The sequence below is a fragment of the Carcharodon carcharias genome, chromosome 2 (genome assembly GCF_017639515.1).
Source record: "Carcharodon carcharias isolate sCarCar2 chromosome 2, sCarCar2.pri, whole genome shotgun sequence".
Lineage (NCBI taxonomy): Eukaryota > Metazoa > Chordata > Chondrichthyes > Lamniformes > Lamnidae > Carcharodon > Carcharodon carcharias.
In genome coordinates this window covers 208,135,852-208,152,729 of record NC_054468.1, presented here as the reverse complement: position 1 = coordinate 208,152,729, position 16,878 = coordinate 208,135,852, and the positions used below count along the sequence as shown (strand labels likewise).

The 16,878-nt window shown below is 41.6% G+C and overlaps 1 protein-coding gene across 2 annotated transcripts in view; it reads right to left on the bottom strand.

Moving 5' to 3' along the window:
• Positions 1-16,632, bottom strand: part of LOC121294028 (exportin-5) — a 100,676-nt gene extending 84,044 nt beyond the window's left edge. For both annotated transcript variants that reach the window (XM_041217528.1, XM_041217537.1), the window contains exon 1: positions 16,344-16,632. In XM_041217528.1, the coding sequence (XP_041073462.1) occupies positions 16,344-16,448 (105 nt within the window). In that variant the 5' untranslated portion in view covers positions 16,449-16,632. The remainder of the gene's footprint in view (positions 1-16,343) is intronic.
• Positions 16,633-16,878: the final 246 nt, after the last annotated feature.

Genomic DNA, 16,878 nt, shown 5'->3' with positions numbered 1-16,878 from the left:
ATTCTAGCTAATTTAGTTGCATTTATCCCATTTTTACGGTTAAATTTCAGTCTTCCCATGACTAAAAATTACCTGAAGTATTACTCTGAACTAAGAATTAGGTATTTACGACACAAGATGCAGTGCAACAATTGGGCAAGAATTTTCCTACGGTGCCTGTAGTGTATTTTCATTTTAGTGGCATGCCTGTTTGATGGGGCATGAGTAATGTAACACTAGAGGGAGTCTGAAAACAAAACAACCAAGTTTTTGCAGCACAATGCAGTCCTGAGTTTTGAAAGTTTCTTATTAAGAATTTAACAATGACTCAGGGTAAAAGCCGTCTACAAGCAAAAACTGATGACTGATAAGGAAAATTTGGCTGACCACCTATCAGCAATTGTTGTGTGGCGTGCTATTGTCCTCGAGTGAACCAGATTAGTGACATAAGATCACAGTTGGGCCCTTGTCACATTACAGTAGATTTTCTTCTTTCGGGGCAGATTAGTGGTAGGGTGATAATTCGCTCAATTCATCCCGTGCCCAATCCATTTTATTTTTCTTTTCTGAGTTGGGGCTTGTTGGCCGTTCAAGGTGTGCTCCTCGCATTGAAACTATTGTCGCTGCACTCAAGCAGGCAGTGCAATAAATTAACAAACCAGAATATTCCCAAAAGAGGAGTGACTTCCAGTTTTTATAGACGCCCATCTGAGAACAAGGTCAAAGAAGAATGCTACGCTGGATCCTTGATCACGCACTGTCACAACAGACAGACAGACAGACAGACAGACAGACAATCAAGATGGTGATGGCCATGCCAACCTATCACACTTTGATGTGGACTCAGTCATCAGCATCCCAAGTTGACATAAGTGGCTGCAACATTTCGAAGGCATAATGGCAGTTACAGGTGACAAGCCAAAAGGCCTTACACTTCTCCACCAAGGAGATGAAGAATTGGAAGTCATTTATGAAACACCTAGGCCTGTGCAATGACTACAACGCAGCCAAAAATGCACCAAAAACTCATTTCACACCCAAAAAGAATACAACATCCAAAATAATTGTTTTCCGACATATCAAACAAGCAGCAAATGAGACAACTGATCGATATTGCACACAATTGAGGCAAATGGTAACCAAATCTGACTTCGGTGAACATGTCAAACGGGAAATCAAAACACAAATAATTGATGGTTGTCTCTCTCCATCAACCATGCAGAAAAGCACTTGAAAAAGGCAAAGCTGTCAGAGCTACTGGAGTTAGCAACATTGCTATCCTTTTCAAAGTCCAGAACTACTGAAGTTGAGGCTGCCAACAGTAACAGCCACAGTTGAAGTTCAACTCGTGTGAACAATGTTCATCACTTAAGTGCCAAGAGACCACCAGCAAAGCAACAGCAGTCTCACAAATGGAATTGAGACTCATCCAATCAATGCTTCTATTGTGGCAGTGCTTATCCACACCAGGCAGAATGTCCTGCTGCTGACAAACAATGTAAAACTCAGTGGTATAGAACTTGAATATTGCTGAAAAGAGAGAGACATGCTGCCAAAGTATTTCATCTTGTATTCATGAGGACAGATGCAAGAACGTCAAATTTCAAAGGGAGCAACAATTTATAATATATGAGAAAAGTACGCTGATTGCTTGGCAAGTCAAATTATGGGTCGAGACTTTGCAATGGAGAATGCATCAGGGAACTATTAGTCCGCCACTTAGTCTGTAGAAGGGACACTCCTCGGTAATGTGCAACATTGTTTGTGTCTTTTCATATGTGCATAAGGGGTTTGTACCAAGGCTCCAGCGGTGGAGGTTGGCTGCACAGGGGCCCTGGCCAATCCTGAACTATTAAACAAGGACCACTATCGCCATCATAGTTCAAAGCCTGTGCCATTCAATAGATGGGGATTTGTCAGAAGGAACTTGTTAGTGAATTCCCATGTTTCTCATTCCTTAATCCAAAGGATGTTTACTGGTAGATCTTGCTCAGGAAGGGTACCACAAATGGGGTGCCGATATGTAAGGCAAACAGCAGTGGGTTGAACAGGTCATCATAGAATGGTAAGTGAGGTGCAGCACGGATGGTTTCGACCAGCTTGAGAATTTTCGTCAGTCAGCAGAGTGATGTCTGCAAGGACAAGAAGCTGGGGAAGAGGTGCTGAACCAAGAATTTCAGAATATGATGCGCATTGCTACATTCAACTGAGTGTCAAGATGTGTATGTGATGACTTTTGCCTGACAATGGGCATGGGCACGCCATAGAAACAGGCTGTAAAACAATAGTTGTCAGCAAGTTGCACAAATGCCTACTTCGACCCAAGAAAAACACCTGACTAGCCATGGAGGCAGGTCCAGTTGGCTCAGATGCAGTTCTCACGCAGAAAGACATGGCATATCACCCATCAACCGTCATGATTGCAAACCAAATCGCTAACAACTGTAGAGCAACGTTATTTGCAAAGAGAGAGAGAAAGAAATACTCTCAATCACAGGGGTGTTTTACACTTTCATCTCTACTTGTACGGAAGCGAATTTGATGTGATAACCCATCATAAGCCACTAGAAAGCCAGTTCAACAGTCCAAATAGCAAACACCTACTCAAAGACAGCATTGGCTACTTAAACTACAAGAGTACAAATTTTGTAGTGAGTATCAAGAAAGCTCAACCCAGCCAACTTCCATGTCATCCTTTGCCAACAATCAGTCTTACTAGTTATGAAGAAAAGGTTGCTGAGCAACATCTCAACTACCCGAGCATAAACTGTGATGCCAAAGTCACAAAAATTAGCTGACAGTAGCAACAAGAAGAGACGTTGTTGCTATGTATGACAGCTATGGGATTACAAAACTGGAAAGATGCGATAGCGACATCGATATCATTCTCACAAAGTCTTCACAATGTTCAAAATGACCCGAGAGTTGCAACCACATCTGATCTCGTTACGCAACAACTGTAGGGTTATCCCGCAGTTGTTCAGAATGTGTTGTAAATCTACCACATGAAGGTATGCAGGAAATTGTCAAAATCAAGCAACTCCTTCAGGAAAAAACATGGTTCCCAGGAATTAACTGCATGGTGAGGCACAAAATCAGTGTCTACCATGTCAAGCAAACACAGCGTCCAATTTTCATGATCCGCTCAACATAATCGAGCTACCTGCCAGCCCATGGATTGAAGTTAGCGTTGATTTTGTAGATTTGCCCATTAGTGAACTTCTTGTTGTCACTGACAACTACAGCAAATTCCTAGTCATAGAAATAGTTATGTCTACTTCAACAAAAATAGTCATTCCAAAGTTTGACTAGATTTTGGCTTTGTCTGGAGTTCATCAAATAATGATAAGTAACAATGGTCCCCCATTCAACAGTGATGAGTTCAGCAAATTCATGAACTACCTGGGCTTCACTCACCGAAAAATTACACATTGTTGGCCAAGAAATAATAGAGGTTTGTGTACTTTGAAGAAAAGTGATCTGTACAACTGCTGCTGAAAGCAAGGTGTGGAAGCAGGAGTTGTATTACTTTCTTCACAATTACAGAGCAACTCCTCACTCGAATGCGAGGAAGCCTCCAGCTACATTCATGTTTGCTGAGCCACGAAGCTAATGACCAGAGAACATTAGGACAGAATTAAAGTAACGCAGAGCAAACCATGAAATTCAGAGCTACTGCTAAAGCCAAGTGACAAAGTGTTTCTGAAACATGATGGTTAAGTTGGATTGGAAAGCAAAGACATCGTCATTTGTTGTAACCAACACAAAAGAACCAATGATCACTGCGGTTCCAAAATCAAACAAAACACATCATTCTTCAAAGCACTGAAAACAACATTTGCAAGCATTGAATCTGATTGAGACAGCAGCACCTCTGATGAAAAATACAAGTTAAATGAGACAGCATCTGATGTCACACATCAATATCCTGCTTGTAGGAAGAAACATTCACCATACTTGAGTGATTATGTTACAAAGTAAACTATTTTCAGTTGGCGAACAAGTCTTTCATTTATCATATACAACTGAGTGCAAAGCCTGCACCACTTTGTTAGGTAATACAAAAGAGTTTGAATATCTAATAGTGAAAGTTTACCATAAGCCTTGTTTAAAAAAAAAGAAATGGAAATGAATATGATTTAAAGAGGCCAAGTGTCACCGGTGCATGTTTAAGTTCTGTTAAAGTTTATTGCTTACACTTTTGAAAACAAACCATTAAAACACACTGGCCCAAATAGTTTGTTTTGGAAGTTCAAATATTCTATTGATTCTAAGAAAAGAAGATATGCCTCTCATTTACCAAGGAGAGAGATGTAGTGCGTTGTTCATTTGAGGCTACCATACATGTCTGATGGAGCATGTGCACTGTGCCAGTAGAGGGAATTAGAAAACAAAACATGTTTTAGCAGCATGATGCAGTCCTGAGTTTAGTGTTTCTAACCAAGAGCTTTGCAGCACCTTCCAAACCTATGACCTCTACCACTTAGAAAGACAAGGTCAGCAGGCACATGGGGACACCACTGCCTGCAAGTTCCCTCCAAGTCACACACCATCCTGACTTGGAGATTTATCACCATTCATTCACTGTGACTGGGTCAAAAGCACTGTGGGCGTATCTAATCTGTGATAGATTACAGCAGGTTAAGGTGACAGTTCACCACCATCTCAAGGACAATTCGGGATGTGCAACACATTCAGACCTGCTCAACATTCAGTCCACAAGCTTCCAGTGACTTTCCACTTTAATACTCATTCTCACTTCTATAATTAGTCTCAGTGTTCCCTTGAAGCTCTATGCAAGGTTGAGAAACAGGACCCCATCTTTCTGCTGAATATTTTGCAGTCTTCCAGTTTTAGCATTGAGTTGAAACTCCCATTTTCACTTGTGCAGCAAATAGCTGACATTGGAGGATGGCTGCATTAAATCAACTGGGAGGTGCAGGAGGTGTGAGCTGCTGCTTGGGATAGGAATCTGGCCAGTAGAATGGTATGAACTTTCCCATTTCACTGCATTCCTGGGCCATGGTGACCCTCTTCACTTGGTCAGATTTTTCATGCTTCCTCCCTCCCCCTGTTATTCTTCTATAGGCATTTACATCTCTCCTGGATCCATCGTCTGTTTATGTACTTATCCCATTATTAGCCTCCCACTGCACCTGTGTTACCTTGGATTACATGAAGCCCCGCAATGAAGATTGAATTCCACAATTTCTAATTCAAAGGAAAGTTCTGCAAACTGAGGTACTCTACTTCCATTTCAAGGGCTTTCACCTTCTCAGTTCACTGAAACATTGGATCTACTTTGTTCCATTTTTCCCTATCTAAACACCATCAGCATATAGTCAGAAATAGCTCTCCACCTCTGCATTATCTCCAGGGTCACTCAAAGATCTATCCCAGGCCTTACATAATTCCACATGGGTTCAGGTTCTATGTTTAATAATCAAACCTAGCGTTATCTTCCGATCACTTCTTGACTAGTTCAATACTTTCAGATTGCCTGCTCAAAATCAAATACAGACCATAAGACCATAAGACACAGGGGCAGAAATTAGGCCATTCAGCCCATCGAGTCTGCTCCGTCATTCAATCATGGCTGATAAGTTTCTCAACCCCATTCTCCCGCCTTCTCCCCGTAACCTTTCATCCCCTTACCAATCAAGAACCTATCCATCTCGGCGACTGATTGTCAAATACAGATCGGTCAACTTCCTGCAGCTCAGTAACAGACATGATCAAAGCCATAGTTGCAGCCTGGTCAAATGCTGCACGGTCGACAGTACCCTTATCCCACACTTGACCACCCTCTCACGGAAAACACAGCCATTTGTAATTTTAACATCCCATTTCAGCCCAAGTTGTGCTTTAAACCCTACATCCTGTCAAGCCCATTTACTATCTCCAGCTGCAACTCCCACCTCCATCCTCTGCTGCTCAAGCCTTTATACATGCTTTGTCATCTCCAGTCAACTATTCCCAATACTATCCAAAATTTGCAGTTTGCATCCTGCCTTTCATCAGCCATCAACCCTATACTTAGTGATTTACATTTGGAAATGATGCATCAACGGATTAAATTTAAAAACCTCATCCATTTTATAAGTCTCATGTATGGCATCTCCATGGCCCTTCACAAGTACACTATTGCCCTAACTCCAGTCACCCATGCACATCTCCTCTACCACGTAACAGGGCCTTGGGGCCATCTCAGCCCAACTCTCTAACAATCCTAGCCCGAAATACTTTCACATTTAAAAACTAACTTTTCAATTAATTCTTCGGTCATCCAGTCCTAATTTCGTCCAAAATTATTCTGTACAATATGAAAGTGAGTGAGTTTTATTTTTCAGTTGGCATACACACAATTTTACTGGACTGAAAGGGTATGGTATCTGGCAACTTGCATTTATATAGCACCTTTAATGTAGTAATGTAGCCCCAAAATACTTCATTTGAGGCATTACTTTGAAAAGGGAATGTTGAATCAAATCAAAGTGTTGACTAATTGTTTGCTCAAAAAGGTAGGTTTTAAGGATGTCTTAAAGAAAGATTAGCTTTCTGTCTTAGCAGTTGATAGATAACCGTATTGGGGCAGCAGAGGAAATGCACAAGAAGCCAGAGTCAAAGTCAGAGGACGAGTGAGTTTTGGTGTCGGACTTAGGTTACAAATAGGGAGCTGAGGAGCATGAAGAGATTTGAAAATGAAGACAAGGTGTAACATTTGAGGCACAAAAGGACTGGAAGCCAACATTAGTAAGGACAGGAGATGGATGAGAAGGACAGTGTGGGACAAGTACAAAGATTTGGATGAGCGAAGGATGGGCACCAGCAATCTGGTCTTGAAAGCATTGAAGTGGTCAAGAGGTCATAAAGACATGAAATTGTTTCAGCGATTCAGCTGAAATAGGAGTTCCTTACAGGCACTCTAATTCATTAGATATGGATTCCAAAACTCAGCCTGAGTGCAAATAGGATGCTAAGGCTACAGTCTAGTTCCATCAAAAACAGTGGCCAGAGAATTATCAATAGGGAGAGATTGTGGCAGATAGTGAAGGAAAGGAGGCAGACAGTGACTCAGGGTTTTAAAATATTTGCCTGTCATTTGTCATTGTCAAAAATGACAATGCCACATTATTTCCTCATCATTAGCTGCCCCAAGGTGGTTGAAGACGTCTTGAATCCCTGCAGCCCTTATTACCATTGTGAGAGCAAGATCACAAGTAAGGAATTCCTGTATATTAATCCAGTGATGATTTGGACAAGCTGATGCATGGTCGAGGATGGTGCAAACATATGTTAGGAATAGAAGTGGGCCACTTGGCCCCTCGAGCCTGTTCTGCCATTCAATTAGATCATGGCTGATCTGATTGTAACCTCAACTCCACATTCCTGCCTACCCCTGAAAACCTTTCATCCTTTGTTGATAAAGAATCTACCTAGCTCTGCCTTAAAAATATTCAAAAACTCTCCTTCCACCATCTTTTGAGGAGAGTTCTAAAGACTCACGGCCCTCAGAAAAATTTCTCCTCATCTCTGTTTTAAATGAGTGACCCCTTATTTTTAAAACAGTGACCCCTAGATCGAGATTCCCCCACAATAGGAAACACTTTCCCCACATCCACCCTGTCAAGATCCCTCAGAATCTTAAAGGTTTCAATCGCCTCTTATTCTTCTAAACTCCAGTGGATACAAACCTAACCTGTCCAACCTTTCCTCATAAGACAACCCACTCTGGTATTAGTTTGATAAATCTTCTCTGAACTGCTTCTAATGCATTTAGATGTTTCTTTAAAGAGGGAGACCAGTACAGTAAACAATACTCCAGATGTGTTCTCACCAGTGCCCTATACAACTGAAGCATAACCTCTGTACTTTTGTAATCAATTGCTTTCATAACAAAAGTGATAACATTCTATTAGCTTTCTTAATTACTTGCTGTACTTAAATACTAGCCTTGTGATTCATGCACTGGGACACCCAGATCCCTCAATCTCAGAGCTCTGCAATCTCCCACCATTTAGATAATATGCTTCTTTCTTATTCTTCCTGCCAAAATGGACAATTTCACATCTGCCGACATTATACTCCATTTGTCAGATCTTTTGTCCACTCATTTAACTTATGTCCCTTTGTAGCCTCCTGTGTTCTATAAACAATTTACTTCCCTATCTATCTTTGTAACTTGGAGAACAATTTGCAGGTGATGCTGCTCCCATGACATTGATTATTTTATCCAACTTAGTGGTAGATGCAGAAGGGAAACAGCTGTCAAAGCTGTTGCAGTGTATCCTTCAGATTGAATATACAATGCAGTCACAATATGACAGTTATGAAAAAGTGGATATGGGATTCAACTTTCTGACCTGCATGGCTTTGAACTTTTTCAATGTCATATTCCTGAGTTGAGCCTTGTAGATAGTGGGCCTGTTTTGAAGGATCACGTGGTGAGCCACTGGTCAGAGTACCCAGCCTTTGTCATGGTGTTGAAATGACTGGGCCAATCCAGCTTCCAGTCATCCAAGATGGTGATGGTGGGGAACTCCAATAGTGATGCGGCCGTTGAGAAACCAGAAATGGCTGAGATTTCTCATTCCTAAAGATTAATATCCAGTATTTATATGGTATTAAAATAATCTGCTACTTGTCACACAAATATGGATGTTTTCCAGGGTCTGATGTAGGTTGGTATGAGCTGTTTCACTATAAATGGAGTCATGAAAGGAACTAAATAGTCAGTAAATAATCTCATTCCTGGCCTTCTAATGGAGAGAAGTTTACTGATGAAGCAATTGGATGTGCTGGGACCAAAGAACTTCTGCAGTGATTGCCTAGGGCTGTGATGCTGACTTTCCATGACCACCTTCCTTTGCATCAGGTATGGTAGTAAATCACTGGAAAGTTTTTCACTAGCCCTGAATGATCTCCATTTCACTTTAGCTACTTTGTGCAATATTGTTAAGTATTGTGTTGATGTCAGAAGCAGTGACTCTTTAGTCATTTAGCTCTGCATTCATGTCTATGTCAAGACCACAACGAAGTCTCGAGCTGGGTGATTATGATAGAACCAAACAGACTGTTGAACAAATTTTGGGGCGGGATTTTCCACACCCACCTGCCGCTGTGATCTTCCGGTCCCACCGCAAGTCAATGGACTTCTGGCTGGGATGATGCCTCACCCGCGACGGCGCTGGAAAATCCTGGCTTTGACGTTGCTTGATAGCACTATTGATGACTTCCTCCTCCACTTTAACAACAGTTTGGAAGGAGGCTGTTAGAGCAATAATCGACCGAGTTACATTTATTTTTTAAGTTTGTATGGTTGGACAGAATTAGGCAATCTTCAAGTACAAAGTGGCTAGCTCTGACATACAGGTCTTCAGCACAACAACCAGGGAGTTGACAGGACTTGCCGTGTTCAGTGCATTCAGCTACTTAACCTGACACCGAATGATTAGAATTGGCTGGATAGTGGTATTTTTACTGGTAGGATCTTTGCTACAAATCATTCCCTAACTATCAAGTCCATCCCTCTCCTTTGCAACTGTCCAAGGCTGGGCCAGGCTGTTCACATCCTTAGCGTCATACTTGATCCCGAGATTTTCTGACCACATATCCCGAAACCCTCAATCAAACCTTTGTTACCTATAGACTTGACTATTCAAACATATTCCCGGCTGGCATCCCACATTCTACCCTAAGTAAAGTTGGTCATTCAAATCTCTTGTGCCCTTGTTCTTACATGCACAAGTCCCATTCACCCATCACCCTTATTTGGTGGCTGACATCAACTCCCAGTCAAACAAGCCTATATTTTAAAAGTTCTCACATCTGTGTCTTCAAATTCCTTTGCAGCTTCTCCCCTCCAGCCCTATAAACCTCCAAGATATCTCTGCTCCTAATTTTGGCCTCCAGAAATTCCATCATAACCTCCATTTTGACCATCTGCCCTAATATAATCTTATGTGGCTCAATGTCAAATGTTCCTTTATTAAGCTCCAATGAAGTGCCTTGGTGCATTTTATGATGTTAAAAGATGCTATATAAACATGAACTGGGGACTTCAGGAACAGGCAAGAAAGATCAACTATTTGCCATTTTTGGCTGAAGTCATTTCAAACACTTTACCTTCAGTGACTACAATTATATGCAGGATTCCAACAGCACAAGGTTAGGCATGTTCATGAAGTTATCGCCTCTTGTAGCTGCCTGGTTGTCCACCACCATCCTCAACCAGAATATGATAAGGTTAGAATTTTGCTCCAATCTATTAGTTGTGGATCAGCTTAGCTCACTCTGTAGCCTGCTGTTTTTATAGTGTTTAGAATGCATGTAACCTTGCATTATAGCTTCAGTAGTTTGATGTTTCATTCCTAAATACGCCTGGTCCAGTACCGGTCACGCTTTTCTACGCTCCAAACAGACCAGGCTTGGTCTCCTGCCTTGACAGTGATCAGAGTTACAGATTATACAAATATACTGCAGATAATCCACAGTGCCTCACTGTCAGATGTATCTCTGCCAGTCCCACTTAAGACAGCAGTCCCCTGAACATTTCAACACAACTATGTCCAGTCAGTTGGAACAAATTAGCCTTCACAAGGGTGGTAATTTCTACCAATGCTGTTAAGGACAGATAGGCAGTTTGGCCATGTCAAAGTCAAGCAGGTGACTTACTTAATTTGGTTCCTTGGCCACCTGACACAAATTCACTGACAGATTTGTCATTCAGCTGTGCCATTACAATGAGGTCCTCCTTGCTTGTTTGTCAGTGGTTTCAGTTCATGTCGAGTAAAGGAAAAGGTTGTAAGGAATTGGGCAAAGGCGGAGCCAAGTGGCACCACAAAGTCCTTCATGATAATATCCAGGGTATTAATTAGCCAGCCATTCGGCACCTGGCTCACCGTGGCGGCGTCAAACGCATCTCCGGTCTCACATACGAAGAGGTCAGCAGAGTCCTGAAAGTTTTCCCTGAAAACGTCATCAGGGACTTGGTCACTTACAATGAGCACACCAAGCGCAAGACGATGATGGCCATGAATGTAGTGTACGCACTAAAATGCCAGGTGCAGACCCTTCAGTGGTTGAAGATAGTTTCAGAAAGATGGTGACTTTACATTAAAGGTCCTCTATCCAGGAGACATTCTCTGTCTGTGTTGTTCAGAGCTTTCAAAACTCAATATAGAAGAATATTTTATCTTAGGAGTGGGCGGGAGGGAAGGAGAGGAAAAGAGAATGAGGGAATGCATAGCAGCAGGTGATTTACATGACGTTCCATGCACTAAAGCCACATCTAAGCAGACCAGGAAGGATGTCAGACTCCCTTCCCTAAAGGGCATTAAGTGAACAACCTGGAAGCCTTCACACAAAAAAACTAGCATTTATATAGCACCATTTATGACCACGGGAAAGTGCTTTACAGCAAATGAAGTACTTTTGAAGTGTAGTCACTGTTGCAATACAGGAAACAGAGTGGCCAATTTCCAAATAGCAAGCTCTTAGAAACAGCAATATGATAATGACTAGATAATCTGTTTTTGTGATATTGACTGAAGGATAAATACACTGGGGATAACTTCCCTGCTCTTCTTTAGAACAATACCAAGGGATCTTTTTCACCCAAGCTGGCAGATAGAGCCTCGATTTAACATCTCATCTAAAAGACAGCACCTCTGATAATGCAGCACTTTCTCAGTACTACTCCAGGCTGTCAGCCTTAATTCTTGGTGCTCAAACCAAGAGTGGAACTTTAACCTACAACCTTCTGACATAGATGCAAGTGCTACCAACTGAGCCACAGCTGGCATTTGCTTACATGGTGCTTGCCCTCGAATTATAGTTTAGCCAATATAGGTTCTAATATGCTATGTGAGATTTGAACTTACAGCCTCAAGGATGTTACTCTAGTGCTATGATCATGCTGAGGGTGTAATTAGGCTTGTACCATACAATAATTTATATTTATGTAGAATGAAACATTCCAAGATGCTTCACAAAAGCATTATAAAACAATGTATAACACCAAACCACAAAAGGATATATTAGGTCAGATGACCAAGCTTTTACTCAAAGAGTTGGTTTTGAGGGGTGTCTCAAAGTAGGAAATTGAGGTAGACAAGTGAAGAGGTCCATTGAGGGAATTCCAGAGCTTGGCACCTAGGCAACTAAAAGCACAGTCACCGGTGGTGGAGAAATTATAATTTGAAATGCACAAGAAGCCACAATTAGAAAAGCGCAGAAAGCGGAGGATTGTGGGCTAGAGCAGATTAGAGATAGGGAGGAGCAAAGTCATGGAGGCATTTGAAAACAAGGATGAGAATTTTAAAGTCAAGATGTTGTTCAACCAAGAGCCCATGTAAATCAATGATCAGAGGGGAACAGGGCTTGCTGTGAGTCAGCAAGTGTCACCAAGACACAGACAACAGTGTTCTGGATGACAAGTTTATTGAGTGAAGTTTATATGCAAAAAGGCATGCTTGGAGTAGACAGCTATGGTAGGATGGGATCTGAAATAACACAAAGACCATAAAGTTAATTTGTAAGCCCACTCTCCTTCAGCCTGGGGCACACATAGAAGCCTGTTATACAACCATTTTTTTTTCATTTTTGTCACTTATTACCTAAGCAATTCCAGATTAGTTATAGCAAGGGCACATGGAAGTCTACACTCAACCAGAGGAAAGCATGTCTCAAAAGCAAGATTTTTCTACTTTCCTCACAGGCCACCACTTTGGTCCTAATTCATGGAAAATTTTGGATACAGTGCTTCGTCTTTTGCCACTAGAAAATCAGACTGAAAGTGCCGATCATTTATCAAGAATTAGTCATAGCCAGCAGAAACAAACTATCATCCCAATTGTCTGAACACAGCTGAACTGTTCCAGAGCTGAAAGCAGTGTGCAGGGCTTCTTCTCCCTTTCCCCTCCCCCGAATTAATTTCTATAGAATCACAGAATGGTTTCAACACAAAAGAAAGCCATTCAGCCCGTTGTGTCAGAAAGGAGCTTGTCAGAAAGCTACGGTGATAATCCTCAGGGATTTTAATCTACATATAGACTGGAAAAATCAGATGGGCAAAAGTAGCCTAGATGAGGAATTCATAGAATGTTTTTGTTATAGTTTCTTAGAACTGCACGTTTTGGCACCAACGACAGCAGACTATGCTAGGCCTGGTATTGAGCAACAAGATAGGATTAATGGCCTCATAGCAAAGGCACCCAAAGGTAGCAGCGAGCATAACATGATTGAATTTTATATTCAGTTTGAAAGAGAGAAAAGTGGATCCAAGACTAGTATTTTAAACTTAAATGAGGGAAATTATGAGGGCATGAAAGCAGAGTTAGCTAAAGTGAACAGGCAAATTAGGTTAACGGATAGGTCAACAGAGAAGCAGTGGCAGGCATTTAAGGGGGTATTTCAGAATACACAGAACAGACACAAGGAAGATAAATTCCAAGAGGGGGACCCCCCGTCTGTGGGTAACTAAAAAAGTTAAGGATAGTATCAAACTTAAAGAAAAAGCATATAATTGCACAAAGATGGGCAGCAGGTCAGAAGATTGGACAGAATATTAAAAAACAGGAAAGAATGGCTAAAAGATTAATAAGGAGGGAGAAATTAGAGTATGAGAGAAAGCTATGAGAGAAATATAAAAACAGATGGAAAGTGTTTCTGTAGATATTTTAAAAAGAAAATTGAGTGTTGGTCCGATAGAAAATGAAACTGCAGATAAAGAATGGAAAATAAGGAGCTGGCAGATGAATTGAATGGGTATTTTGCATCAGTCTTCATTATAGAGGATATAAATAACATCCCAGAAAGAGCTCTAAATCAGGAAATGGAAAGGAGGAAGGAATTCAAGAAAATTACAATCACCAGGGAAGTGGTACTGAGCAAATTGTTGGAGCTGCAGGCTGACAAGTCCCCAGGTCCTGATGGATTTCATCCTAGAGTCTTAAAAGAAGTGGCTAGTGGGATAGCTGATGGTGTTGATTTTAATTTTCCAAAATTCCTTAGATTCAGGGAAGGTTCCATTAGATTGGAACTCCTTTATTCAAAAGGAAGGAAACAAAAAGCAGGAAACTACAGGCCAGTTAGCTTAACATATGTCATAGGGAAAATGTTAGAAGCTATCATTAAAGGTGGTATAGCAGGGCACTTAAAAAAATTCAAGTTAATCAGGCAGCACCAACATGGTTTTGTGAAAGGAAAATCATGTCTAATTAATTTATTGGAATTCTTTGAAGGAGTAATATCTGCTATGGATATAGGGGAACCGGTGGATGTACTGTGCTTAGATTTCCAGAAGGCATTTGATAGTGTGCCACATCAAAGGTTATTGCAGAAAATAAAAGTTCATAGTGTAGAAGATAACATACTGTCATAGACAGAAAATTGGTGAGCTAACAAGAAACAGTAGACATAAATGGGTCATTCTCCGGTTGGTAAGACGTAACAAGTGGTGTGCGACAGGGATCAGTGCTAGGGCCTCAACCTTTTACAATTTATATAAATGACTCAGGTGAAGGGACCAAAGGTATGGTTGCTAAATTTGCTGATGATACAAAGACAGGTAGAAAAGTTAGTTGTGAAAAGTACATATGGGGGCTATAAAGGGATATAGATTAGGTTAAATGAGTGGGCAAAGATTTGGCAAATGAAACGTAATGCGGGAAACGGTGAAATTGTCCATTCTGACAGACAGGGAAAAAAAGCATATTGTCTAAATGGTGAGGGGATGCAGAGGGATCTGGATGTCCCAATGCATGAATCACAAAAGGTTAGCATGCAGGTACAGCAAGTAATCAGGAAAGCTAATAATGTTATTGTTTATTGCAAAGGGAATTGAATATACAATTAGAGTGATCAAGCTTCAATTATACAGGACAATGGTAAGACCACATCTGGAGTACTGTGTACGGTATTGGTCTCCTTATTTAAGGAAGGATGCAAATGTGTTCGCAGTTCAGCGAAGGTTTACTAAACTAATACCTGGAATGGGCGGGTTGTCTTACGAGGAAAGATGAGACAGGCTAGGCTTGTATCCGCTGAAGTTTAGAAAAGTAAGAGGTGACTTGATTGAAACATAAAAGATCCTGAGGGGTCTTGACAGGGTGAATGTGGAAAGGATGTTTCCTCTTGTGGGAGAATCTAGAACTAGGGGTCGCTGTTTAAAAAATAAGGGGTCACCCATTTAACTCAGATGAGGAGAAACTCTGAGGGTAAAGTGTCTTTGGAACTCTCTTCCTCAAAAGGCAGTATAAACAGAGTCTTTGAATATTTTAAGGCAGACGTGGATAGATTTGTAATAAGCAAGGTGGTGAAAGGTTATCAGTGGAAGTAGGCAGGAATGTGGAGTTGAGGTTACAATCAGATCATCCATGATCTAATTGAATGGTGGAACAGGCTCGAGGGGTTGGGTGCCCTACTCCAGGTGCTAATTCAAATGTGTCTGTGCTCCAAAAGAGCAATTCACCCAGTACCACTCCCCTGCCTTTTCTCCAGAGCCCTCCAAACTTTTTCTTTTCAGATAAATGATTTAATTCCCTTTTCAAAACCTCAGTTGACCCTGCCTCCACCACATTCTCAGCCAGTGCATTCCAGATCCTAACCACCGGTTGCGTGGAACAGTTTCTCCCTGTCTGTTCAGACCCCTCATGATTTTGAATGTCTCTTATCAAGTCAATTCAGCTCGATGGAGAAAGGCAACATACATATCTAATGACTCCAACATCCAATACAAGAATCAAATAGATTTGTCCAACTAACTGCGGCTCTAAAATTCAATTATTAACACTCTACCAGCACGTGTAAATAAGAGATTTTTTTTAGAAAATGATACCAATGCGCGACATTATCATGCCTGCAGCTAAATTTCTAGATACACGAGTGAAATACAAACACAACACGTGATCTCAAAATGAAAGGAAACGCAAAAAGGAAAACTGTGGTTCAAATTCAGATTTCAATTATGAGAAACGCTTTGGGACGTTTCCCTACATTAAAGGTTAAATACGAATGCAAGCAGCTATTGCCGCTGATCGGGCAACTCCACAGAATGAATGAAAAGGCAAAGCGCGCCGCAATGGCGCTACTATTTCTTTGCAGAGGGATTGGTCCATTTATATATATATAAAAACACAAAGCAGAAACACCCGGGATAAGAACACACTTAAAACTTGCCACTGCTGCATTAACTTCCTGCTGGAATAACGATTTTGAAAAATATATATATAATTTGTAAAGGAAAAATCAGGCTTCTTGCAAAACTAATTTTAAAAATTGAAATGGGGAGGATGGAAACACATGTGGTTGATGTATTTTAGACAAAGGTGTCCCAATTGCCTCCTCGCTTAGCGAGAACTCGCCTTCAGGGCCTCCAGCCGGTAGCGCGAACTCGAGCCTCCATCCATGATCACGTTTACCGCCTTCATCAACTGCTCGCACAACGTCGTGATCTGATCCGCCGACATAACTGCACCCGCAGACGGTCCCTTAATGGCTTGGAAGAGCGCCGACTGAACGAAACGTCAACGATAACCGGCGAGTATTTTCTTTTTTATAACAAAAAGCGAACTAACGAAGCCACGATGACGCAACTGCTTATTGTCTGAAGGACCGGTGGCGTGGACAGGCAGCGCCGTCGCTTCGACGCAGGCGGCTGCGCATGCGCACCACAGCCACTCTTCATGGGCCATGGGGGCGGAGGTCAAAAAAAAACCGTCGGTTGTTGTCGACTCGCCCGTCGCCGGCTTCCGGTTCGCGGGGAACGTTGGGTAAGCGTTCGACCAGAACGGACCACAATTCCCACAATGCAACAGAAAATTTCCGCTCTGCGGGACGGGTGCTCAGGTGGTGTCAATTAGCTGCTCTCCCGCTTTGGTTCGTGGGCCTTGTTGATGA